The 27,591-nt window shown below is 41.1% G+C and overlaps 1 protein-coding gene across 5 annotated transcripts in view; it reads left to right on the top strand.

The window, feature by feature from the left end:
• SDK1 (sidekick cell adhesion molecule 1) overlaps positions 1-27,591 on the top strand; it is a 432,949-nt gene that overhangs the window by 331,410 nt on the left and 73,948 nt on the right. For all 5 annotated transcript variants that reach the window (XM_026116143.2, XM_064520166.1, XM_026116142.2 and 2 more), the window contains exons 22-29: positions 3,641-3,832; positions 5,696-5,817; positions 12,691-12,800; positions 15,275-15,425; positions 17,374-17,611; positions 23,511-23,626; positions 23,905-24,094; positions 26,187-26,285. In XM_026116143.2, coding sequence (XP_025971928.2) covers positions 3,641-3,832; positions 5,696-5,817; positions 12,691-12,800; positions 15,275-15,425; positions 17,374-17,611; positions 23,511-23,626; positions 23,905-24,094; positions 26,187-26,285 — 1,218 coding nt within the window. The remainder of the gene's footprint in view (positions 1-3,640; positions 3,833-5,695; positions 5,818-12,690; positions 12,801-15,274; positions 15,426-17,373; positions 17,612-23,510; positions 23,627-23,904; positions 24,095-26,186; positions 26,286-27,591) is intronic.

Raw genomic sequence — 27,591 nt, 5'->3', positions numbered from 1 at the left:
CTATACAAATATAAGATTATCCATAAGATACTGAATGCTTCAGTGTTGCTTTGATGGAAGCCCCTGATTAACACAGCAATTAGCAATCTGCCCTCTGCAAAGCTGCTAGTGATACACTTAATGTTGCAGAATTGCTCTGGTAGGAACAAGCTGCCCCTTCCTTGGCTGAGCTGGAGCCCGGCGGAGCAAGACCGTGGGCTGGGTTATGATCAGGACAAATTGCCTTAAAAAGAAGGAATTCAAGTTGTTCTATTGTTCGTGAAGAAATACAGGTGTAAAAATGCCATCAAGGTTTATGGGGGGGTTGGGGGGTGGGGAGGGAGTTTTCCCTTACTGGCGTACATTGCTTTTGGGCTAGAGGAAAACAAGAGCAAAATTGTCCATGCCCCTGAGTAGCTCAGAGGTTCATACAGGGAGATCTGAGTGCTTAGGAAGGCATTTCTTCATCACTTCTGCTCATTGATATCTTTACTGTAACTTCTTGTTCCATGCCCCAGAATTAAGAGGAGGGGAGCGGGGGGTGTCGCAGGCAGCCAGCCTGCCCCGGTGAATTGCCCATTACTCTGGCTGGGAATTTCAGCATCTTCCTCTTTCTCTCCGTAAACTCTGATTTATGAGGACCTGGATGTAGTTGGACAGTTTGTGATTGGGTGTACTGCTCTCTTGTAGAGAATTTACTCCAGATCAACAGAAAATTATTTCTGAAACTCCTCTGGTCATTAGTTTCTGTTAGGCAGCATTTTATGGAGAAGGTGTAGTGCCAGAGCGCAGGGGAAGGCTCTGCGGCACCTTTCCTGTTCTCACTCACACCGAAGCCAGCGGAAACACGCTCTGCCCAGGCCTGCTGGACTTCCCCGTGCACGTTTCTGGCAGAGATCGTGTCTGTAAAACAGCACGTTTTTACCAACCACATGTCCTAGAGTTCGGCCCATCTGTCAGTCATTGTGGCTTAAGTACTACTTGGGGGTACTGCTGATGTTGTTCCTTTCCTTTAGCGTTTTTTCATCCGGTTTCGTTATGCATGATTACATTTGGCTTTGTGTCTGCTTGCTATGTATGTATGTATTTGCTGTTTGCATTTTTATATACTTTTGGGGTTGAAATAGCCAGAGTAAATGCTGCCTCTTTGCCTTTTCTTCAGTTTACATGGAACTTGGGATATTTTTCTGGTGAACATTTTTTCAGTAAATACATACATAGAAACTCTGTGCATAATGGGCAGAGAAGCTGGGTCTCATCCCTGTGGTCACAACAGAGAAAACATAAAATATTCAGGGAGTAATCACCAAAATTTGATGTGTAGCCAAAGCTGATCTAGATGGGAGAGAAGTTCTCTCAATCAAGACTGCCCAGTGCATGGCACATGAAACTGTGTTGTTTGTAAGCCACAAAAGGGTAGGGAGAGCATTAAAATCCCCTGCTTATCTTCTAGCTATTTATTTTTTGAACAACTCATTTTGTTTTATTCTGAGGTGAAATTCTCTTGTTCCTCTCCCAGCCTGCCTGCAGGGTTTGAAGTGGGCATAGCAGGGTTGTCCGCAGCTCCTGGGTGGACAGACCAGCTGCTGCACAGCCCTTGCCCAGCCTCTGCTCCACCTGGGACCGCACGCAGATGTGCTGCTGTGCCACGGTTTGGGAAGTGGGGCCATGCATGGCTGCAGCTTCCTTGGACCCTTTCCGTTTTCCACATTGCCCTGTCTGCAACAAGCATCGCTCCCTCGGCTGTTGAGAGAAATGGGTGTTTGTGACAGTCGTTCTGTTTACGGCTCCTTCATGCCTCTTCACTGAGCATCTAATACAGTGGAGAGTCTTCCTCTAGCTTTCTGTTCACCCGCCAGTAATAAAGTCAACAGAGTCCTTAAGTTTTCTCATAATCTTCCGTCAGGTTGTAATCTTGTCTGTTCTACCTAAACAGCCATCTCCAGGAAACGATTCTCAAGCCTTCGCAGGCGGCACAGGAACGCCACAGCGTCTCTGCGACATTGGGAAACTGCTGATTTAATTCATTCCCATTTTACAGATGGGACATTTGAGACACTTAAAACTGATTCCAGATTAACCTCCAGGAGTTTCTACTTCCCATTTCGCTTGGGAAACAAGTCAAACAGTCAAACAAGTGCTTGCAGCGCAGTTGAAATGGTTTAAGAAAGTATCACCCCTCGGCTGTTTATCCCTGCCCAATCACCTGAAACATAGCTAGGGACTATTTGAGTACTCCAAGCCCATTTTCATGCACAGGCAGGTTCTTGTGAATTGCTGTCAGTGGTGGTAGCTGACACCAGTGGGAGGATAACATCTCACACCCTTCAAACTGTGGCGCAGTGTTTGACCATGCTTTCAGTTCCTTAGATGCTGTTTCTCTGTTGATCAATACCATAAGGTGTTTTGCTATTCCAATTTGTATATGTTAATCAGTTTATCACAGTTAAAAAAACAAAACAAGAAGGAGAAAAACCAAAAAAACTCCAACTGGTCTGAATTCCTCATCTTAGATGATGGGAAAAGGAACCCAGTAGGGAGTTTCACTAGCCAGCTTGCTTCATGCGCAGTTTGCTCCGCGGGGTTTCTTTCTGCTAGTCCTTTTCACTCACTGCCATTTCATAGGCATTCAAGAGCGATGTGTATTTTTTCCCCAGAGCCAAATCACAAAGAAAGCTGCAATCAAGCAAACTTTTCAGACAGGCTCTCTGGAGAATGGCACAGTAAGGTTCAGATGGGTTCAAAAGAGAATAAAGTAGGAACAGGCAGGAGGAGAACAAGCAGATTTGGAGGCAAAATTGAGCAAATCAGACCGTATAAAGTTTCAAAAGTTCTTGGAAGGCAAACGGTTATAGAAGTGATAAAAAGGGAAGGGTATTAGAACTTGGTTATGATATAAGAATAATATAGAGGTCAGGGTGAGTGCAGTTTTGGACAATAGATTGGCTGCATGATGGTTTTGAAAGAAAAGATAATGATTCATCCTGCAAAAGGGTTTGTGTGAGGAACAAGCAATGGGGAGTAGAGATTTTTCAGTTCCTAGAAGATTCCCGCAATGTTCCTACATGATCATTATTGTCTGATTTGTAAGTATTTCTAGATATACAGCAGTGATGGCTGCTTTAGCCTAGAAAAGGAGTAGCCCTACTAAGTGCAGATTGGCCTTTAATTAGATATTCCAGCTGGTGAGAAGATGTATTTCCCAGTGTTTCTTCCTATTCATTTGTAGAGTTCACAAAATGAAAGCCCATCCTTCTGAGAGAGATTATTCCCAGGACTGCTAACCATTTTGTAGTGTGCACTGTATATTCATCGAAAGAAAGACAGACTGTTGAGACTCCGTGTCCTCTCCCATCTGTAATGTGATGAGCAGATGATATCCTGTGGGTACCTATATCAACTGCTCATTAGAAATTAGTAGTATTAGAAGAATACTTGGGTATTTTAGCTAATACTAACATAATTTTTTTTTTTTCTGTTTATAAAAGGTTTCTGTAATGGAGTAGAGTAAGAAACAAGTCATAGCACTGTTGACCACGAACAAATCTTGCAGGAGCAGCAATTTATCTAGTGTCCGGGCTATTGCATAACAGCGTTTTTGAAGAAAAACTAGACCTAACCACTGTTACAGCCCCCTGATTTCTGTGTAATTGTTTTTCAGGCTACCAGATATCCTGGGAGGTGTATGGCAGGAACGAAACTCGTCTTGCCCGCACATTAACCAACACGACTCTCGAGTACAAAATTACGGGGCTCTCATCTCTAACCACCTACACAATAGAGGTGGCAGCTGTGACCGCAAAAGGGAGCGGATGGGTCACTTCCTCCACCATCTCATCTGGTGTGCCCCCAGGTTGGTAAAACTACGCGGAACGGATTCAAATGTGACTGTTTGCTTCTGTATTCCTGAAGGTCGTGAATGACTTTGGCTCAGTAATAATAAAAATGGTTTTATTTATAAAGCATTGAAATATTGTATCACATAATTTCAATTTAATTCTTAAAAGACATTAAAAAAGTTAACATGAAACACTCTCTGAAATTGCCAGAAAGTTGAGGCTGTTTGATTCACGTGAAAAAATGTTGTAGGGACGACAGAAGGAACAAATAAAGTGCTAAAGTGGATGCAGTACAGAATCTGTTGATGTTTATAAAGTAACATGAGAATGAAGCCTGAATCAGTTTGAAAAACGTAGCTTTGGAAGAAAAATAGTGTTTGGATGCTGTTAAAAGGAAAGAAATTTTTTTTCTATTTATAAGTAGTAGAGCTTATGTCACCTGTGAGAAGACATTTATATAGTGAAACTAAAATCTTATTTACAAGAATCAGTATGGTAGCCTGAGAAAGAGTTGGGATGAGATAATTCGGTACGGCAGTGTCTGAGTTTACCATTCGGGGACTTGTTTATTATTAGATTTAACATTTTGCTTTTGGTTTTTAAAATTCTGCGCTCTCCCTCATCCCGTACAAAAAGCAACCTAAAAAGCCATTTCAGACCTCAGAAAAGCAGCCTGAGTTAATTTCTAGTTTGCCTAAATAGAATTTTCCAAGGTAGAGCAGTTAGTGTACATCATTGGTGGTGAGATAATCCAGATTTTCCTATATATGTCAGGTCTTTTCTGGTATTTTTGAACTTTTCCATATATCCTGAAGTATACTTGCCTTTGGTTTTGCTAGTCTTAGGTAACTGTGACAAGTTTTAGACCGATCAATGCCATGTTGTTAGCCAGATAACAGTATTATCCTATTTGGGCAAGGTTAGTTCCCAGAAATGTGAAGCAAGAATCAAGAAATACTATGTATTTCTGCATATTTAAGATATATGCCAAAAAGCTGTCCATTCTTTGCCTGATGTATTTTCACACAGTTACAACATTAGGAATGATTACTGTTTATAGAATACTAATTTCCATCACTCTTATCAATGCAGGTACTAACGGGAATTTATTCTAAACAAACTGTATTTGATCCCTTTCCTGGACTTGCTTTTGTTGACAATTCAGATAATATTAAAAATGCTAAATTAAAATTAAAAATCCACTCTAAGCTTGACTGATGTGAGGCAAAGATCTGATCTAGACTCCATACTTTTCCTCAGAGAAGGCCACCCTCTGTATTTACAACCGGTATTTAACCAAATTAATCTGCTTTACTCAGGCATCAGAAGCTGATCAGCATCTCCCTCTAAAACCCAAACGATTATAGGTCAATATAAGAATCACAAAATCTTCCCCTTACATGCCCTGGAAATTTCAGTCTTCTACGGTTATTACTATATTAAAGCTCTATTTACCTGAAGAAGCAGGAAAATATTATTGTCATTTAATTGTAGAGAAACAGAAGCACAGAGGAATTGGGTGACTTGACAACTGACTTAGCAGATCTGGAGCTGGGAAATACCTTTCCTGCTTGAGCCACCATGCTTTGTCTCTCTTATGCAACTTTTCTGAAATAGTAGCTGTAATTCTGTAGGTGGGGTCTCTCTTTTCACTTTTGATCTGTAAAATTTTGTGTATGCTCAATGCAGCTGAAAGAGGAATAATGTATTTAGTAAAGACAGTTTAAAAAAAAAACAAAACCCACAAACACAGATATTTCCCCTATTATGATTTTTAGAAAGGTACCTTATATACTACAACATCGAATGTCAACCTGTATTACTGCATCTTAAACCAAAAGCCTTTCTGCCTCTCATTTATGTTCCTGTGCCTTCAGAACTTCCAGGTGCTCCATCCAACCTGGTGATTTCCAACATCAGTCCTCGCTCCGCCACGCTTCAGTTCCGGCCAGGATATGACGGCAAAACCTCCATCTCCAAGTGGATAGTTGAAGGCCAGGTATGTCCTTGACAAGGAGCTCCTAATGAAGTTTCTGATCAGTTAAAATGGATCTAAATAGGCAATTGCTGTTTGGATCACAGGTTTTCATCAGCTTTAGATCAAAGCTGTTCAGCAAATGGCCTGGGCCAACTGTTCACAGGGTTCTGGAAAGGTTGAAACATAGGGGAGTTTGAGAGGCTTAGGTGAGAAATGTCTGTGCAACAGCCTGTGAGAGAAAGGATGATATGAATATTGTAACTTCTTTTCACAGGACAAAGGAAAAATATTATATATAATACGTATATGTGGGAATGCTTATCCTTTAAGTAATTCACATGGATTTTTGTAAAGCAGCTTTGCGTATGTCCAGAAGAACACCAGATGCCACTTAAGCAGCACATTCACGAGAGCTGAAGTCCAGTTTTTAAAAAATTGGTTTCAAACCTGGATTTAGGTTCTGTTATGTGCATTTTCAAACTACGTGTAAACCTGGAGTTATTACCTCCTAAGTCACAGAGCAGTATAGGAAGAATCGCAATGGACAGTAAAGATCCTATTGTTCGTGAGACGGAGTATATTTGTGCGATCTTGTAATGGAACGTACTAAGACTTTCTATCCAGGTCTCTAGATATGAATAGGATGAATTCTTTTCTTCATTAGCTTTAAACAATGTCCCTCTCAGTTGCTGTCATTATGCCTTGGAGGAGATATACATTCCTCATTTGTTTTCCTGACAGATGAGCTGTGCTTCTTCCTTTCCACCCACAGATCTTTATAAATAATATAATCTGTTTTTAAGACCAAATGTTGGACTTCTTAAATCACCGTCACCACTTAGATGTGTTGATAACAATCACTTCATTTGGTAGGGAGACTGCTGTGAACAAGTTGGTACATTTTGTACCATTTACGTACACATTATTGCATATTACAGAATTAAACACTGAAATCCTATAATGTGATGGCTTGGCACATTCTGAGAAGCATTTTTGTCCTAGAGCACCATGTTGATATTGCGTTAATTCTATAACTACATCAGTTACAGAACACCACTGAAATGAAATAAATTTGAATGTTTTAACACTGTGGTAATAACTACCATGAAGTTCACCTGCATCCACGAAGAGCCCCAGGTACAGATGGGGTTGAAGGGTTCTTGGTGTGCAGGAAGGGAAGGGAGGCTATCTGCCATCTACAAACACTCATCTGCATTTTATGCATTGCTAGCAAAGTCAAAGGATTAGTGGTTCTGATAGGTCATGGATCCAACAATATGTGCTCCATCTGAGGTAAGAGTACAGCTTCTGCTCCGGAGTCTGTGCAGAGTCATGCTGAATCTGAGCAGGAGTTCTTTTCACCACAGCTTCCTCTGAAAACTTCTTCTAGACCATATCTCATTACTTAGCTTTGGCACAACAGGAAACATTGGTCCAATTGGACTTAATACTTAAAAAAAAAAAAAAAAAAAAAAAAAAAAAAAAAAATCTTGCTCACTTGGTTAACAAAAATCTTTTCAGTTACACAAGGAAATTGGTGGTTCCTTAAGGAAATCGTGTTTCCAGGAGGACAGCTGCCTATGATTCTTGTTCACAGCCCCTTTCTGCCAGCACTCCACTCACACTTTTTCTGTCTTAAAGTGTGATTTCACAGCACCTTTAGCCAATCTAAACCAGAGCTCCTGTTGTGATCTCTCCTGAGAGAAGAGAGGACTAGGTCTGTTTCCCACTCAAGTCTGTCCCTCTGGGCAGCACTTGCCTTGTCTCTGGGGGTTCAGGATGAAGCATGACTGACATGGTCCTGCCATGCGCACTTCAGTCTATGTCCCCCCCGGTTTGTACAGCTGTGCTGTAGCTTTACACTGAACATCCCTTATAGTCTGTCTTCCATCGTCTACTGGGATACATCCTTTCCTGTGAGCCTCTGAGTCTTTACAGACTTTGTTTTATATTCACATATACAACCGACCTGCCACCAACACTTTTTTCTTCTTTATTCCTTTATGTGGTACAAGGCTTAGTTAATAGGGCAGGTCTAGAAAACGTAACAAGTATTCCATTTTGGCTAAGTGCTGTTTTTGAAGTCTGATACTTCGTGAACAATTTGGATGAAAAACACAGCTGGGAATTCCAGTTTACATGAAATTTTGTACATCTGGCCTTGGCTTCTGCTTTGTGTGCTGTGGTGCAAATTTGCTGGAGCTGCTGTGGAACTAATTCTGATTTTATGTCAGTGAAGATGAGAGAGAATCGTGTCTTTTAAGATTTCAGTCCTGGTAGATACAGAAATATCAGGTGTTACAATCCCATCCCTGTGTTTCTAGTAAAGCTACGTTCTTTACTTCTGAAGAGATTTCTTTAAAATTGTTAGCTTGTTTCTTTTCCATCTTTACATCTGCACCTGGAGGATTGGAGCAAACTGGATTCCTGGAGAACTACAAAGAAGTAGCAGTGCCATTTAAAAAAATATTTCTAAAATTGCTTTTCTGTTAAATACAGTATAATCTAAAGGGAAGAGAGTCTGATGTGATATAAAGGTTTTGCTAATGCTTGTTCAGAATATCCAGCAGTAAATGTCTCGTGGCCTCGATGGTCTCAGGCAACACATTCATCCCCGAAGAGCTTCAGGACGTCCTTCCTATTACCACAGGGCATCCTGAATGAACTCTCAGATTTGGTCAGCATATACTCTACATAGTGTAGACATTTTTCCGGCGATTTGCAACCACAAGTGTCTGTGAAACCCAGCTGCTGCTCGTGTGGTTTCATGTTTGCACTTCCTCTGTGCTGCAGTCCAGTTTCAGCTTATTTTTCTCTTGCTCAGTTTTTCCTGGGGTTTTGTGAGGAGTAATAGGTAAATGACATAATCATTACTATGCCTTGGTAGATGTTTCCCCCGCCGCATCAAGCATTCTAGCGGTTGCTCAGTGAAGCTGGGCTAACTTCTGCTGAGTTTGATATTTTTCTGGTGATTAATGTTGTGCAGACAGCAGAAGACAGCAGGCCACCTGTGAGGAGGTGGTGCAAGTCACGGAGCCATGGGTACTATATGGGCTAACATAGCCAGATTTTGCTTAAAAAAAATCTATTTCGAGAGAAATTTCTTGTGAATATTATGGTGAGCACTAGCAGGGTTGGAAAAGGGAGTTTCAAAGTAGTAAAAGCTTTAAAGTATTATCACTGTGTTTATTTGTAAAGCTGTGAGTTGGGGAAGGCATTGTAGCTTTAACCATGAATTTATCTGGTTTTGTGGGTGAAGTCAGTGGCCCTGTTAGGATTCATCCATTGTACGAGGAGATTCTCTTGGTGTCGTTTTCACGTCAGAACTGGTAAGTAAAGTGTCTCTGAAGCTCTGACAGTTTTATGTTTTCATTAATCTTTGAATCAAAAATGGCTGAATGGATTTAAGTACTCTTTTGTAAGAAAAAAAAGAAATGCATCCAGGGTGACAACCTGTGTACCAAATTTCATCCCAAAGGGATTTCAAATCCCTGAGTTACAGACCTATAATGAAAACTCTGCCATGCCTTGAACTGCAGAAGAACACAGGGAACCTCTATAATGTGCAGCAGCGTTGTGTTTTTCCTTTACTGCAGTTAATGCTTTGTAATTATTTTCAATTTTGGAAGCAGTACTTCACTGTCTTGTATAAGAAATCACAAGCAAATGACTTTTCATTGCAAATTTTAATCATTTTTCATTGAAATCTTTTAAAAGTCAGGATTTTGAAGCTTTGCTCATATAGTGTGTCCTGTCAGTAGATGTTAAATCCCTTTACAAAGTATGCATCATTTTCTGTTTTATAAATGGAGAAACTAAAGCAGAGAGAGGTAAAGGTTTCTGATATCGCTTCCAATATTGTTTTATGCTGTCTTGTTTCTATTATAAGAGATGATTATACCCTTTTATTGAACATAATGCTTTAGGAACAGTATGTGTTTGTAGGGAACTTCACCAGGATTCGGCCTAGAGCTGGAAATGAGCTTGTGATGGCTGATTGCTAGGGAGAATCAAACGAAGTGACCTGGTGAACATAGGTATCTTTGTTGGGGCCATCCCCACCGGCCTCCTGCGATGTTGTGGTCCTATTGTACTGTTAAGATGCAGACTGCATTTCGTAAGATTTTTTTGTGCCAATTATAACAGAAGAGCAGTTGGTGTTCTGCTAAAACAATGAATGTGTGAACATGTGCATATCTGTTACAAACATAATCCTTCTCTAAAGTGTGCTTACGCTGTTATCCAAAAAATAGCAATAAGAAAAAAGCCTCAAAATTAATGTTGTTCTGTACAGAGCTGTTCATAGTGGACTTTCTGGCCCCACAAAGGACTCTTTCATCCTTGCCACTGCCCATAGTTCTTTTTGCCTCCTGGGGATTCTTTTGTACTCCGATTTTTGAAGCTGATGGGTTTCCTCCGATCTGACATGAGAGTGCTTCAGCAAAAAACAAGAGCCTGAACCTTGGAATCTAATACAGATCTTCCAGAAGTAAAAATATGGAAGTTTATTGCTGAAGGTTCTCTTCTAAGCCCCATTTCTGAGATTATTGCTTAATAAGTGGATTTTCCTTTGATTAGTGATGACCCAGAATTCCTTGGCCACGTGAGCCAGAAGCCCTACGAATGCCCCCGGCCATTCACCTAGCCTCCCTGGAACAGCCCCAAACCTCCGACTTTGGAAAATCCTCCTCCAGGAAAGGTGCACTGAAGTTATACTACTGATTTCAGTAGAAGTAAGATGAAATCCCTTAAGCTAAAGTTGCCCAAGTGCTGGCACCAAATCCTGGAAATGTTACAAGACATTGGCCAGCGTAGACTCTAGCAAATTTCTAATCTACTTTTTATGAAAAGTTTTACTGAATTACAAATCTATGACCTGTGGTTGTTCCCCATCATTGGCAGCATGGCAGCAAATGGGTCTTAAAGATGTAAATTGTGACTGTTTGCGCTGCCTGGGGCCCCCAGCTCCCAACACAGGTTGTGGGCACCTGTCACCAGCTGGCTCCTGAGCATGGCAATGACCAGCGTGGTGGGGTCTGCCGTTTCCTCTTGGGCTGCGCTGATCATCCCTAACAGAGATGATGAAAAGTAGAAAGCTGTCTCCTGGCATAGCTTTTTAGGGGCTTGCCATAATCTTGGGCACGGAGAAGCTTTTGTTGCTTCTCAATCAGTAAAAGAGTCTCAGTATTTCCACCTTCGCAGCCAGCTGGTAAATATATAGCTGCAAAACAGGCGGAGGTTTTGGACACTTCTCAAGCTTGAGTCAATGACAGTTGTTCACAGCCCTGTGAGCCTCTGGGCCTGAACCATGTGGTCCTTAATGTGTATTAATGACCTGCCTGCTGCTGCATATCCATTGAAACCTGTGGTCTTTTCTGCAAGAAACATTTTTAAAAGCTCTTACTGTTCTTAGAATGTAAAAAGAGGACTCTAACTCGCTGCTGGAAATTATTTGCAGCCTCTGAAATGCTATGGATTATTGCTATACAATTACTGCAGTGCTCTGAGGTGATGCTGTTAAGAGCAAGGAGTTTTGCAAAAATAACCATTTACTAAAGTCTTTCTACAAAATTAATCAGAAACTCTTTTAATCAGGAAATGTTCTATGTGTCTGTGACTGAAAATCAATCCACTCCTCCTTTCTTTGTTCATGTAGCTCTTTCAAAAAATTCTCTTTATCATCGCTTTGTTCTCTGGTTCAGTTTAGGGCTGTTCTGTTTTACCTTGCAAACCTGTGTGAGTTGCTGATTAATTAAGCTTCTGTATCCATGAGCTTTACTACAATTTCTATAGCACAGTTGGGGTTGGGAGTTTTGAAAGGCCTATAATCTACAGTGCCATCTACTTTATAAGCTCTTTGGTATGTGGCCATGTCCCTGATACCCATCAGGCTGAAAGATCTTTGCGAGCATATCGCTCCATGGAAGCCATCCTCTGCTAGAGAGATCACAGCGGTTCCCCCTCTCAACACAAGACACAACTTATTTCTTTGGCCTAATTTTCCTTGTGTCATTTCTTTCTGCACAAACATAAATATGCAGCACAGCAACTCCTGGGTGAGCAAAGTACTAAAACATCTATAAATAAATCAGGCGGCTTCTCCTGTAGGGGAAAGAAAAAAAAAAAGAGTGAATGAAACCAGTTTTTCTATTTGAAGTACTTGGGGAAATGTTAGATACTTTGGGCTATGTTGCCTATCAAGTGTCTTGACAGTGTCTATGTGTAACTGGTATCCTACATCAAACTCCTAAGGGATCTATTTTAAAAAGTTTAAAGAAAGCAGTTCTTTACACAGTGCATCATGAGCTTCTGGAATTTGTTGCCATAGGAGTCTGTGGAAGTAGATTAGGTTAGCAGGTTAAAAAAGGATTTGACAAATTCATGGACATTAAGTCCATAAATAGACACTAAAGGGAATAGGCATGGATATACCCTCAAACACCCCTCGTATCATGGTTGTGGATAGCGTGGTAGTGTGAGGGGACTTGACTACAGGCAGGGACCAGGACAGTGGCTCTCTCTCAACATCTATTGCCACCGGTGGAGCTGGAATACCGGCCTGGCTGGACTGTTGGTCTCGCCCTGAAGGACATTTTTTATGTCCTTACATCTTGATCAAGTGGGAGCCTTCTGGAGCTGTAGTGCAAGATAACAGGATGTTCGCTCTCTCACATGGTATTTTTCTAGAATACATGCTATTAGGGAATCCCAGTGAAGTCCTAACAGATGCAAAGACACTTGGCTATGCAGCTGTTTTACCAATAAGTAGTGCCTTTTCATAAAAAAAAAATATTAACTAAATATTACGTATTTAAAAGTATTGGCTCTTCAACTGTACGTTGCAAATGCAGATACTGTATTGATTGCATTTGTTCTTATCTTTCCCATGTACAGGTTGGTGTGCTGGGTGATGAAGAAGAGTGGGTGAATCTCCGTGAGGTGGAGAATGAGCCTGATGCTCAGATGCTGGAGATACCAAACCTCATTCCTTACACTCATTACAGGTAAGAACAGCTGGTGATTAACCACAGCATGAATAAATGAGTAAGTTGCTGCATGGAACAGCTTTCCTAATAAGGAACAGCTGGCTGTATTTTGTAATCCGAACAAAAGAGAAAAGGTTTCACTGTTTCCATAGTTTATACTTAAAATTACTCATCTGATATTGTTAATTGGAATTTGCATAAGGTACAGTTCATAACATTAAAAAAGGGAAGCCAAGTGCACAGTGGAATGGTATTATGAGTAACTGATATCCTGAGGCTTTCCTAGTCTAAAGGGTGCACCAGTGTAACACCAATCAGGAACAAATCAATTGTAGTTAAACTGGTGCAAACTTGTAATTACATATTAACATCAGTTTAAATGTACTTTTATTGATGTAGCTTAATAACATCAGTTAGATGAAACCTTTGCTTATAAGAATTTACCAGATTAAGCTAATAGATATATGGAAGGCTTAAGCTGACTGAAGTGAACCTGCATTATGGGTGCACCCCAGTTAAATGAGATTGATTTTTAAATCGATATGGTTCAAGTGGTGCATTGCTTTAGTATAGACAAGATTTGAGAATCTGGGATGCTCAATCCTAATGAAAAATGCTTCTATGGAATAGCTTGCTGATGTAAAGGCTGGTTGTCAAGGAGATGTAGCAGCAAGCGTTAAATCAACTTACTAGAAACTTTGTCCCTTTTCCCCTGGCTGGAAGGCCTGTTAGCTTGTGCGTGTGCTGTTGTGAGCTAGAAAGTAATAAGATGCAACCAAAGTATAGTTCACATCACTTACAGCTAATTCAGTGCTGGTACACAATTTTTTTTTCTCTTAGTCAAAAATCCAGAAACATGCTGGATTTCTCTCAAACCCTCCACTGAAGTGTTTTACGCCTCACTTTAAGAGCTAAGATTTTTACGAAAAGCTATTTCAAAACTGTGGAACTTGAGCACAGATTTCTAGTACAGAGCTTTAGAAAAATTATTTTCAGGCTGAGCTGGATTTTGGTCTCCTCATGGAGGTGGACCCTTAAAGCTGAAAAGACAGCAGTGAATTCTTCAAACTCTTTTGTGAGTTAACTATCATTGAATCAAAAAGCAGATGCTGTAAGTCTAAGCTGTACCAGAGTTCAACATACAAAATGAGTGTAACTTGCACACCTAGCAGGTGCATGAAGAAATGTCTCTGGGATAACAAATAACAAGAAAGTATATGATAGGTTGGGAATTTTTTTTTATTGCACTTCTTGGTTTATTTCTCTTACTGCTACATCTCTGTTCTTTCTCTGGAGTCTTGCACTGATTTTATACGCCCATTGAATTCTCAAGTGATCCAAGCTGCACTGGTTGGCACTTGCGCCTTTCTCACTTCCAGTTCTTCTCTCTTTCTTTTCATCGTAATTCATACAGTAGGGCAGTTCCTTGAATTTGGTCTAGAATATTTCCTCTCTCACACGCAAGCACAAAGATGAGCTTTTTTGGTTTTCATTTCAGTATAGGGCAATTTTATATAATTTTCTGAAACCTAGAAAGTTGTTGCCAAATGCCAAATTTGTTGTCCTTTAGTCAGCTTTAGTGATTATCCACTGAGGAGATAAATCATGAGAGCTAATTATCAGACTGCGTCTTTATCAGCCAGCTTCTTTTCTATATTTTGTGCCAATGTTTGAGAGTGAAATCAAGGACAGTATTTGTTTAATGTATTTCCTTTAATGCATTTTCTAGGGAGATTAGAGTAGATAGATGATAGCAGATAGAACCTTTTACCAAGCTCAGTCATTATGTCCAAAAATGAAGTGTTTAATAGGAGCAGGTCATGTATTTATGAGCAAGAACTGGATGCCTCTAACTGCAGTATCTTTTCGTGTTTATGGCAGGTGAGAGTATCTGAAATATTCAGCACATCCTAATTATTTTGTACGTCTTGAAAAAAAGGTTTCTCTAAATCTTTTGTGACCTGGTGGGGAATTCTGTTGTAGAGGAGACGGTTTCAAGCAGAGGGGTATTTTTTGAGAAGCATGTCTGTATTAAATAACTTAATCTTTCTTGTGCAGGAAGACCGAAAATGCAGCACGGGGAAAAATTAGCTGCTTTCAACCCATAATTGAGGGGAAATGTTATCACTAATATATTTTTTTTTATAATGACAGGGAATGAGACTATCTAAAGTTTGATATTTTAGTACCTTTCTGAACGTATTGTGCAAGCACTGCAAAAGAAAATCACTGACTGCCAGCATAAGCTCATCAGACTCGGTATAATTAACAAAAATTTCTTACACAAATGCCTAAACTGCTTCTAGACCCTAAGCTAATCTGACTTTCCTTTATTTTAGTTGGGTTTTTTTGCGGCGATATTAAAACGGTCGTCACGAAGGCCCGCAGCGCCCTTTGGGGACCGTTGCGAAAGGCCCCGTTTGCCCCCTTCCCCCGCCGCGGCCTTGCCGTCGCCCGGCGCCGCCGCGCACCTCCGCTGCGTCTCTCCGCAGGTTCCGGATGAGGCAGGTGAACGTGGCGGGCCCCAGCCCGCTGAGCCAGCCGTCGCGGGTCATCCGGACGCTGCAGGCGCCGCCGGACGCCGCCCCCGGGAGCCCCAGCGTGCGCACGGCCAGCGAGACCAGCCTGCGGATGCGCTGGGTGGTGAGCCGCCGCGGCGCGGGGCGGGCGGGCGGGCGCGCGCCGGGCCGGGAGCTGCCATTCCTTCCCCGGATAATGAGCACGGAGTTCGGGAATGCCTTTTCCTCACGGTTGACAGCAGAACTGAGAGCGGAATTATTTCCTGCTTTCAGACTAGTCTGAAAGCTGAACCTTACCTTAAGTGCGTTATTAATCACTTAAATTGCCTACTGCCACTACTCCTGCCTCCTCGTCAGGGAAACGCGTGCCTGTGTGTAAAACCCGGTCTTTTGAGACTCTCTAGTTTCGCACTCTGGGTCAACGTGTGGGACAGAAATATAATAGCGTAGCCAATTTGCACTTTCCTAGGGCTCCGGCGTTGGTTTGGTGTAAAACAGGCCCCCAGCAGGTACCCGCAGGCCACTGGCGGCCATCTTGCGGGTACCGAATACCAGTAGCTGTCGTCCAAAGGCGGTGAAGTTTCGCGTGTTATATTCATGTAGGAGGGTTATATTTATGCAAAAGATTATGGCATTATGCGATAAAATGTAGAAACACATGATTAATTGCAGAGATGGGGCCTGGTGGAAGTGCTGTGCCCCTTTGCCGGTCTTGGGTGCCTGCAGAGTTGTTACAGCGGGATTTGTTTGGCAATTAACCTGCTCCAAAATGGGGTTTTTCCCTCCCCTGTAAGAGGAGAATTTTCCACTGGGGCTGCTGCAGTGTGAAGTTGATGAAGCACAGGTTTCCTTTTGCCCAAATGTTAGCTTTTCTGTGCATAAACTTATTAAGGCTGGAAGTCAAAATCAGGCTAGAAACGAGAGTTTTTTTCCTGCGGTCAGAAAAAAAATAATTCCAGTTTCTGAACGGGAAACAGAATTTGCTTCTGATCCTTGAAAGACCAAAACGTCCAACTTTAAGGTGTCGCCTCAGTATGTGTAGACAAGCTTTTGCAGTTCATTTGGTAGGACCCACGTAATTCATGCATGGCTTTACCATGTGAATAATATGCCCACCTCATTAAACCTTTGGATCCTATCACAGCCACAGATACTCTATCCAGACCCATATATCTTACATCAAAATTAACTCAAGGTTCTTTCAGAGACTTTTGAAAACTTTTAAAAGCGTGCTTCCCGCTGCGCTCTCAGGGAGCCTGGTTGTCCTGAGTCAAACTGTTCGGGGTTCAGGGGGAGCAACAGCCGCAGCCAAAAATGACCCCAGCATACCTTTTCCCTGCTTAGTATCACCAGTGTTTGAAGATGTTTAATCTTTCCTTTTCAAGACCTACAGGTGAACCAGTGTCCTCCTGGGAGCTGGGAATTCCTCCTTTCCAGCAGAATAAAGGTCACATTTCTAGCCCTGCTTGCCTGCAGAGTCTAGTCTTCTAAGCTGTGAAATGTTAATGTATATCAAAATTTTGCCAGTGGTGCAAGGCTGAATCGCAGTCATCCTTGGCATCATGCAGTTAAGAGTTTTACAGGGAAAAACTCTGAAACTTCTTGAAGCAGGCTAATTATTTTGTGTTTTAATCTCTGAAATTGCTTGGGGAGTTAGAATCCTAGAATAAATCTGTGCTGATAAATGAGTAGGCAGAGAGTCAGTTAAAAAGTCAAAAATGCACGATAAATTAATTTGTCATATGGTTCAGCAATTTATCATTCATTTCCATAATTAATCATAAAGACCTGAAATTTGTTGTACTAGTATCACTTTTGTTGATACACCCACAGCAAGTGGCATCATTGTGCAAGCATATCTATTTGGTACAAAACTAAGGTAAAAATGAAAAGAATATTTCAAGCAACAGAAACATTTAGAGGTCATGAATTGTAGATAATCAACCCCTCCAATACGTTTTGCTTTTTTGTGACCTCATATGAGTTCAGACTGCCTTGGCATATAGTTTGGAAAGTACTGGCAATGTGTGCTGTATGATAATGTTGTGCTTTTTCTTTGTCTCGTTTGCCAGCCCCTTCCCGACACGCAGTATAATGGCAACCCCGAATCAGTGGGCTACAGGATAAAGTTTTGGCGAGTGGACCTGCAGTCTCCACCGCTGATGAAGGTTATTAATGACCGGCTGGAGAGAGAGTACACGATTGAAGATCTGGAGGAATGGACAGAATATGAACTGCAAATCCAGGCTTTCAATGCCATTGGGGCAGGACCATGGAGTGAAGTAGTGCGAGGTCGTACACGGGAGTCTGGTAAGTCAAAGGATAATGTCTGCTTGAAGAACATGTCAGTGAATTTCAGTATTTCATGTCATGTTATTCAGCCTTTTTTTTCCTTGTTGATCCACTAAATCTAAAATGCAAGAAAAAGCAGTCTCTGCATTCACTGAAGGCAAAAGGACGTGAAGACATTTGAGGGAGTTCTGTAATTTATTTGTTTATTTTACTCCTACCATGTTTTCATGTATAAAGCTGTAGGTTATTTATTTAAAGCAAACAAAACAACCTCTCCCCACTCCTGCTCCAGTTTGGCAGCAGTATGGGCAATACAAGATGAAGCTTCTCTCCCTGAGCAGCTCTCACGTTCTTTATCCCTCTTGGCTTGCTTCCTCTCCCTCCCTCATAGCTCCATTGCCCCTCATTCTCCCCCTTTCCCTGTCTGCTTCTAGTTTGGGGCAGATTTTAAGACAGCTGTAGTTATCTGAAAATTAATTTCAAGAACCCAGTACTTCTAAAAGGGCACAAATTATTTAAGAGAGCTGATTACCCATATGGAAATGAGGTAATTATCTAAGCTTTAGATGACACGTTTTCAAAACTGGCTGCTAAAATTGTTTGCACGAGGTTATATAGACATAACCTTCATATATACATCAAACATAGGTGTTGTATTGTCTAGCTGATTTGTGTATACTACCCTACAGCCTTCAAATATCAGAAATAAGCAAACTCAGAATTTCAGGCAACAGTAAATTATTGTTAGTTCAGCAGCAACACTAAAGACAGATCTTGGAAAGCTGCTGTCTAGCTGTTAACTTCGACAAAACCTATTTCTCAAACCTGCCTACAACCAACTGATAAGTCTGGTTATCTATTGCAAGTGAATAACAAAATGGATGACCTGTATGGTTTAAAAATTAAATAATAAAAGCTCTTTGTGACCTATATTTAAGCAAGCTTCAACAGTGACATTTTGCTTCATTTTTTTCATATTTTTCATCATAAAAAGTGTTTTGAAATTTAATACTGTATCTGTTGTGCACTTACAGACAAACAAGTGCATGTCTGCATGTGCTTTTTAGCATGCAGTGTCACTTAGTGCAGGATGTGAATGCATCGTACGCTGCAGGATTTGGTCCGTTGATTCAGACAACTATTCTTTGAACTGGCTGAGGGAAAAGCTAAACAAAGTCATCCCCCTCCATTAAAGTGTTGTTTTTGGGGAAGCAGTAATTGGAAAGTTATTGCCAGAGGTATTTTAAACAAGGCATGTTTGTACTGGAGTTAAAGATTATATGACCCAGAGAAAATAGTTTTGAAGTGTTCTGTATCATAATAAAACCATTCTGCGTTTTCCATTTTCTCCTTTCCACTGCTCTTCAAACACTTCTTTTGAAATATAGTAAATACTAAGATTAAGTGATTTCATAAAACCTTAGGATTACAGTGCTTTTGCTCAGCATCTAAAGATCAGAGGTTACATGTGTGCATTTGGCATTTCCTGTTGCAGTATTAAAAAAAAAAGGTTGACTTGGAACTGATTATAGGAGGCAAACTGAAACTGGGATCAAAATAATACAAAGCTGTGGTCTAGGCCATAAGGACTGTTTTTTTTTTTAATGTGTTTTCTTTGATACTAACATTTGATTTTTGGAATAGAGCAACTCAGGTCTCAGACTTTGGCTGCATCTTTTTAGATTTAGAATATACAAGAAATATTGGCATAGTAGCATGCTGCGTTAGAGCGAATAACCTCAGTGAATCTTCAATCAACGTGTATGCACAGTCAGACTGGGTTAAAATAAGAATAAAAGATATCTGAAGCCAGAGAAAGGGGTCAAAGCAATTTTTTTAGGTCTGTTTTCTGAACTATAAGAAAAATTAGATTTATCACTTACTTTATGTTTTAAAAGCATTTTACAAGCACAAGTCTCCCAATTACTTGTTTCCATTTTATGCAGAGACTTAGGGAAGTTGATTTTGATTGGTGTTGCAGATTTTAATATCCCTCACAGCTGTCCAAAAGTGACTTGTCTAAGATCACGTGGTTTTTAGTGGCAGAACTAATAGTCCTGGGTTTCAGACCATGCAAGGAGCCTAAGAAGTCAGAGCCCAAGCACTGTATTAGCTCTTAGTATCTAATGACAGTGCAGTGAAAATCCAAACTCTTTATTAAAAATAAAGCTGTACTTGAACACTTCTGTTTATTTTAGGATATGTGATCATATCACTACTAGCTGAGCACACATGCTGACGATAAAGGAGCATGTTATTACACGTATTTTCTGGTTTCTGAAGTGCTCAAATATAAAAAAGTGTCTTGAAACCAAAGGAACTATGAGAGGATAAATATAGTGTTGTGGGTTTTGTGGACACAGGTTTACAAAACAGGGAAACCCTAAAAGGAAAATCTGGAGTACAGTTGCAGGAAGCTGAAGAGTGGAATGACTTACGATTTTTAAACAGGTCAGGTTTTATCAATGCAAAATGTTTTTATAATGTTAGAAATTAAATAATTCATTTAATCTTACAGTGTAAAATTACTACAGAGCAACAAGCCCAGTTTCCACTCAATAAATTGTAAATGATCTTAGATATAATATACAGAAAGCAAGAAAATGCTAAGACAACCTCTAATGTAGTAAAACAACCTTGACAGGATTGCTTCTTTTTAAATATAAACCTTCTTATTTTCAAACAGTTCATCTCAAATACACCTAACCCACTGTCTTAATATTTTGGGGCTCCTAATATTCAGGTACGTGAAGGTGCATAGCTAGTGTCTTATAAAATCAGCTGCTACACAAGCGTGGTCACATATCTATGGCAAAGATCAATCTCGTGATGTTTCGGGGACTGACCTTCACGAAGCAGTTAGTGTGGTGAGATAAAGCGTTGCTTGATAATTCGTATGGGGTCCAATGTCACTGCGGAGATTTATCGGTTTATACAAGCTGAGAATTTGGCCTGTGGTATCTAACTCTATAGGCAAAATGATTGCATACTGCAGCTATATTGCTTCTGCCACAGACATAGCTCTACACTTGCACCTCCTACTGACATCAGTATGCCAGCTTAATTTTTACTTTGAAAAAGCAGTAATAGTTGTTCAGCTGAAATGAGCTGTGAAAATGGAGAGAGCTGCTGCATCACACTATCCAGCTTTCTTAGAAAGCCAGAATACAGACGAGCTTATTAAAAGCTGATTTTGGCCCAGTTAGAGACCTAAACCAGGATCATGTGCTGTATATTAAATATGGTTAAGTTAGAGGTGGAAAAGGGGATGGCATGATCTTAGGTGCCAACATGGATAGCCTTAAATGCTTGAGTTCTCATTGCAGTTCCAGTGCAAAGCACCAGTATCTCTATAATTTCATATGTTTGATCTTCTAAAGTACATCCTGCAGCTGGCAGTTTGCTGGATTAGCTAATCCTTTAGTTTCAGTATTTCTGGTTCAGTTCTTTAAAGCCCTGAGATTTTTCGGACATTGCTTGGCTTATGTAGTGTTCTTGCAGGGTTACTAATGAGAACTCTGCTTTGGAGCTTATAACAATCTCTGCCATGTAACAGTTAAGCAAACCAGCATTAGAGGAGGGAGTCTGCAGAGGAAAGAGAGGGATCTCTATACCTCACTCAAGCTACTAATCAGCCTTGCAAAACTTTGAATCGAGATATCCTGAGATGGAAGAGGAGTCGGAGAAGTGAAGGTTACATTTCAATTCGTTCTTAAAGGGCCAAGCAGGGTCTGCTGCTTGATAGAAGGTTGGTAACAATGAGATGCATGATATCAGTTGCAGGCTCTGAACTCGTTCATTCCTACTAGAATAAAATTCTCAACACTGAAATGAGAACAGCATTGGGGAATTAAAGCAGAGCAAAACACACAAAGAACACAAGTATTTTTGCCATTTAGGTGTTGGGCTTAGATTCCTTTCCCGGGAGAAGGGAGCATTCGCTGCTCTGGCTGTCAGTGGGGACTCAGAGGAGCCTGGGCTAATAAATCCTCAAACACACCGTTCTCTCCGTTGTTAGCTTTAGACTCCCCTACCAGCAGTGTGATCGTAGATGTGCCTCAAAGGAAGCGTGCATGCACAGGACCAGCCTAGGCACGGCCTTGACCTTCTGTGAATTCGGGAAATCTTGTGGCTGCTGATCAAATAGGAAAAGAAATATTTGTAAAATAAGGCAGCTTGCTTTCTTGAAAGGATTTAAACCAGATAAAATGAAAATAAACGTGGCTGGAATGGGCTTCTTTCCTCTACGCATTCTGGTTTCCTGCGACCCACCTCCACCCTTTCTCTCTCCAGAAGTGATTCATGTGGGAGTAGCTCTTTGTGAAGATCTACAGATAAAGTTATGGCAGCTATCCAAAGACATTTGTGGCTCCTGGCAATGTATTTTCCTTTAACATAATTATATCCTTGTGGGGGATAAATCTGGGAGAAGATTAGGGGGGAAAAAAAAAAGGCATTTCAGCGTTGGAGGAAAAAATCGGATTTTAGTCTGCTGCATTGTCGGGCGATGGTGCTCTGTTTCTCATGTCCCAATTAATTGGTAACAGGGAAATTGTTTCAGAAATGACTATCTCTGCGGTTAACCTTGAGTGCACAAGGGTGGGGGCTGATGTATTTTTTTTTTCAATTTATATTAATTCTGGTGTCATTCTCATTATCTTGTTCATGTTGCTAGGAGCTCCAGGAGCTAGCCTTCAAAACAACAGATCTGCTCTTTCATTTGGACAGCCAGGAAAGCACTGCTTTTGGTAGAGATTTGTGCTTCCTTTTGTGATATATTCAGGACCTAATCAGGCCTTACTGTCCGTAAGAGCTTGTGTAACATAACTTGGTGAGGTTCTCTGAGGTCTGACAGGTGTATTACGCTTTAAAAAAGATCGTACCCTTCAGATGTTGGAAATGCCACAGAAGAAAATGTGAAAGGGCAACATAAAATGTGAACTCTTAAAAATAGCCTCCAATTCTACTTGTGTAACCGCACAGTATTAAGCTTGCCTACAAAACCTTGCAGTTGTGGGGTTGTTCTGCAGTGGTTAGGGTTTTAATGGCATGAGAATATGTAAGTTTGCTTCTCTCTCAAGTCAGAGAAAATTACAGTCTTCCTGTGCCATCAGTTCTAATGATGTTTTTAGTTTCATAAGAGCCAATTTTGCAACATAAATGAAATAGGCATGTCTTTCATTTATGCCGTACCAGTCCCTTAAAATACACCTTGTGTTAATGTATCTGTCTGTAATTGATGTATTGCAAATGCTGAGCGCTATCACATAATCAGATGGCTCAGAGGTTAAAGCGCTTCTTCCTGAACTGGGAGGTCTTGGGCACAATCCAGTGGTTGGAATTACTCCTAACTCTGGACAAGATGCTATAATTTTCTTTCAGATAATATAGGAAGCCAAGGTGGTATAAAACTTGTTAGAACAGATCATATCATGAGATTAACTGCCATTCATAAAGATTTCCAGCTTTTGGCATAGGGAAATAAAATGTATGGGAAAGAAATATTAGGAAATAGACTCCCATCTCCAGTCTCAACTTGATTCTTATTCCTGCAAATACATAGAACCTGCAGTTTATTCATATCTGTTGGTATTTATTGTCTCTCTGTAGCCACTGATTAGTGTTGAATGTTTAGCTCTTTACAAACATTGTGATTTCTGCGATGAACGGGTAAGAAATTGTGAAGTAGGCTGAAATTTAAAGATGATGTAGAGTGAATACAAGAGAAGAAGGGATTGTCTAGAATATGTTACAGGCCTTTGGGGCTGGAATACTTCTTGAAGGGATCTATAAAAACAGATGAGGAAAGAGAAGAGTAATTGGCCTTTACAGAACAATCCTAAGCAGACAGGGAGAGGGAGCAAAACGATCTAGCAGGGCTTACCTAGCTCTGATTTCTGTAACTGTGTGATTCCAGTTCCCTCTGCTCCTCCTGCGAATGTGTCTGCCGAAGCAGTGAGCTCTACCCAGATCCTCCTGACGTGGGCCGCGGTACCCGAGTCGGAGCAGAACGGACTCATCCTGGGTTATAAGGTACACGCAACTGGAGTGTCATCTTTACTAGATGTCTTACCTAGATATGTTTTTGCATTTGTTATTTATTATTCATCTGTTAGATACTAATATTTTCCATAACTCACCAGGAAAAGATATAGGAAGTGTGCTGGTTTTGAAAGGGGTAATCTGCTTGGTGAATATGATCTCATTTTGTATCGAGTGAAAAGGAGGAATCCAAAATGCACACCCCTTTTTTGCAGTTCTCATGGAATATAATCATTTACTTTCTGTGTTTGTACACATTTATTCTGCAGATCCTTTTTAAGGCAAGAGATTTAGACTCTGAACCAAAGAGCCAAGTAGTAAGAGGTAACCACACTCAGTCTTTCCTGCTGTCTGGCCTGCGGAAATACGTGCTCTATGAGATCCAGGTATTAGCATTCACGCGTATTGGAGATGGAGTCCCCAGCTCTCCTGCAGTTATAGAAAGAACCAAGGATGATGGTAAGTTTATGGGATAACAAAATAAATATCCTATTTATTTCATCTTTTTGAACACCATTTTTTATTTTTAGTGATGCAAGTAGACAATAGCCCAAAACAAAGCTATTTGGGTTTTGGGGGCGGGGGGGGTTGGTTTTTTTTTTTTTTTGGTATTTTTTACAATTTTAAACTTAAAGGACCTGATCCTTACCTAGTATAACTCTGCATGGTTCCATTGGTCATGGGCTGAGGATTTGGAAAAAAACACTGAAAACCACAGCCCCTTTTTTCTCTTTCTTCACAGCTGATCGAGGGGGGAAAAATTCTAAAAAATATTTGTACTCTGAAGCTTGATGTAGACAATTTCATTTGAAGAGAATTTTTAGAGGCCAATTATGAATTCCTTTTGAAGTTCAATCATGGATGTAATAAATAAATAAATAAATAAAAAGCTGAAGTTGGAATCAATAAACTAATTTGAGTCTGACTGGAATGAACTGAGATTGGGAATTTGCAACTTCAGTAATCCAGTCTCAGTTTTTTTGCAAAAGACTAAGACACTGACCCTGGAAGATGATTGTATCAGCTTCCCTTTGTAATTCCTTCCAATGCTTCCCGTGAGCTCAGGGATTTCTGAGTGTGGTTCGATGTGTTGAAAGAACTGGAACACGTGCGCACACACACGTACGCACAGGCACACCCCCAGCCTGATTCTGTTTGAATGTGGCTGTGTGCTCAGAGCGTTCCTGCTCGTGGATTTTTATGGAAATTTAACTCGGCTGTTAAAATGTTTTTGGCGTTGCAGATGCTAAAGTTACTTTTAGCTTCATTACCTTTTTAGTATTCAGTGAAAGATAATGTCTGTGTAAAGAGGCTACCTTTATTACTCCCAGTGAAAATGAACAAAAACACTAGTCTCCCTTTTTTTTGTCAAAATGCTCCCAAAAGAAATGGAATAAATACTGGTTTCTACAAACAGCTTCATTAAGGTGATTTTGTTGGCCTGAAAACACATTCAGATTTCTGGCTTAAAATGACACTTTCTGTGGAGTGCAGGGAAGAGGGTCTGGAGCCTGTGTTGCCCTCGGGAAGAGGGGCAGCAGCTCCCAGTGGTTTTGTTAGCTGTTTTCTCCCCGTACTGCCTGTGCAGCGTCTTGGCTTTTCTTTGAATGGGAACAAAGAGAAGTTACTGTTAGCAGAACTCTGCCGGGAGAAAAAAAGTACTTACAGAATTGCGCATACCAGAATATAATGAGAAATATTTAAAAACTGTTTGTTTAAGATAACCCCATTACAGCCGTTCCCTCCTTAAGTACATGCTGGCAAATGATACAAATTGTTCTTCCATCTCCAGACTCCTGATATAAACATGTTGTGTCTCCTCTGGGCTCAACTTAATTAAAAGTATCATCAGGGGTATTGCAGGTGGAATTTGTGCTGAAGGGGAAATTTTGTGGATGCAAATTTATGAATTAGCATCTCCTCACCTTGTGAACCTGGGATGGTCAGTGCAGCCACCAGCTGTCTGTATTAAAGTGCCTCTAACCTGCCTCAGGTTCTCTTGCTCAGACAGAAGTGTTTAAAATGCACATGCAAAATCACAAGGCAGTTGGGAGCTGGGGCTGATGACACAGAGAAAGAATATTATTCAATTTCAACAGGTATGAAGTGGATGAAGCTGACCCATAATTCTCTCTGTAAAGCAGCTCAGTGACTCGCTTCATAGTCTGTAATCAGTTATCTGGTGCCGAGGCGAGGAGGTAACGTGGCTGGCTCGCAGGGACTCCCTGCTGCGCTGCTAGGAGATAACTCTTGCAGAGGTCACAACTCATTTGTCAGAGCATCCCAGTACACTCATTTTACAGGAGCAGTAAAGCACTGTAGGGTGCCCTGTTTCTGTATTGTATTTGGTGTTCATGGGTGCTGGAGGCATTCGGCTGCTGACAGAATTCACCAGAATAAATGCATATTACGTATGGATGTAGGCGCTCCTAGCCATCCATTTGTTATCGGTGAGATACAGCTCTGGTTGCCTTCTGCACAAAGCGGGCAGGGAACCTGCAATCCCTCGGACGGGTGATGCCCGCTGCTTGATCTCTGTTTTCCCTTGCAGCCCCCGGGCCGCCTGTGAGGCTGGTGTTCCCCGAGGTGAGGCTGACATCGGTGCGGATCGTTTGGCAGCCGCCAGAGGAGCCCAACGGCATTATTCTGGGTAAGGAGAGGCAGCAGCAAACTCAGGGGCTGGCGAATGGGGAGAGCGCTGGCTGTCGGGTTTGTCTTCCTCTTGCTCGTAGGGTTAGAAACCACACGGAAGCAAATCCATGCCTAAAGCAAAGCAAACATCTTGGTGTCAGCTGAGAGACACGACACCTGTGGTGAAAGTAAAATTCTTCCAGGCCCCGTGGGGTGTATTTCCCTGAGTCAGAACTGCATTTCACTCATGGCACGATGTCTGAATTGTCATCTTTCTTTCCATCTGGGTTTGGATTTGTAACCCGTTTGGCTTGCTTTGGGGCAATTTGCCTGTTAAGCTGCAGCAGGGGAGAGCTGCATTTTCCTCTCCTTTCCCCTGCTCCCCTCTGCCAGGCATGCTGAACTTCGCAGTTTCATGTGTGCTTCTGCTTTATTGCTTCCTTTGGATGATACCATCTGTCAGGTCCCAAGGAGTTATCTCGCACTTGGCTTTCCATCAAGAAGAACAGGAACAGCCAGGGATGATGAGAATTCATGAAAAACCTTCTTACCTTTCTTCTCCCCTTACTCTTGGGTTGCCTTTCCAGTACCTACACCAGGGGTTACTTGCACTTTAAACATGAAGACATTTATAATGCAAGAATCTATTCTTGCCTCTAAAAATAAAGTAGTAAATAGCTACACAGCAATTTTGTCTTCAGAGTTCTGTGCTAATGTTAAACACATTTCATAGTGGTTCCAGCAGGCAAGGATTCCTCTCAGTTCTAAAAATGGAAAAACAAAAACTCTTGCTTTTCATTTCATTCTCACTCTTTTAGACCCTTCTGCTTCTAATTTCACTGCCATAGTTCAAGTTTATATTTAGTCTTTTAGGAATATTCCCCACAGCATTCATTGATGGGGTGGAGGGGGCCTACTTTGATATTTAATGTGTTGGTGGCATCCCTTTAAGTAAAGGACTGGCACTGCATTGTGTTTAAGTCTTAAATCAAGAACTCAAACTACTTGCTCAGGTGTGTAGTTTCCAAAAGTGCTCAAGAGGTGATCCTGCCACCTGAAGCAGCAGGGAAATCATCATATGTGATTCACAGGCAGCAGCTGCAGGGATTTTCTGAGCACAAGAAAGAGAGTTTGTATGAAACTTGGCACCAGTTAGCTGCCAGAGACAGAACCACGCAGGGTATCGCTGCAGCTCAAGGAAGCTTGACATCTGGATTGTCTTGTGCATTTGATTTACTGTCTTTTTAAGGAGCAGCATCCTATAAGCTTGTTCGCGGTGGAGATTGAGATTTGAATCACAGGATGTGGTTAAGGAGAAAAAAAAA

Source organism: Dromaius novaehollandiae, chromosome 14, assembly GCF_036370855.1.
Source record: "Dromaius novaehollandiae isolate bDroNov1 chromosome 14, bDroNov1.hap1, whole genome shotgun sequence".
Classification (NCBI taxonomy): domain Eukaryota; kingdom Metazoa; phylum Chordata; class Aves; order Casuariiformes; family Dromaiidae; genus Dromaius; species Dromaius novaehollandiae.
Note: the sequence above shows the minus strand (reverse complement) of the source record. Positions and strands in the feature narration are given on the sequence as shown.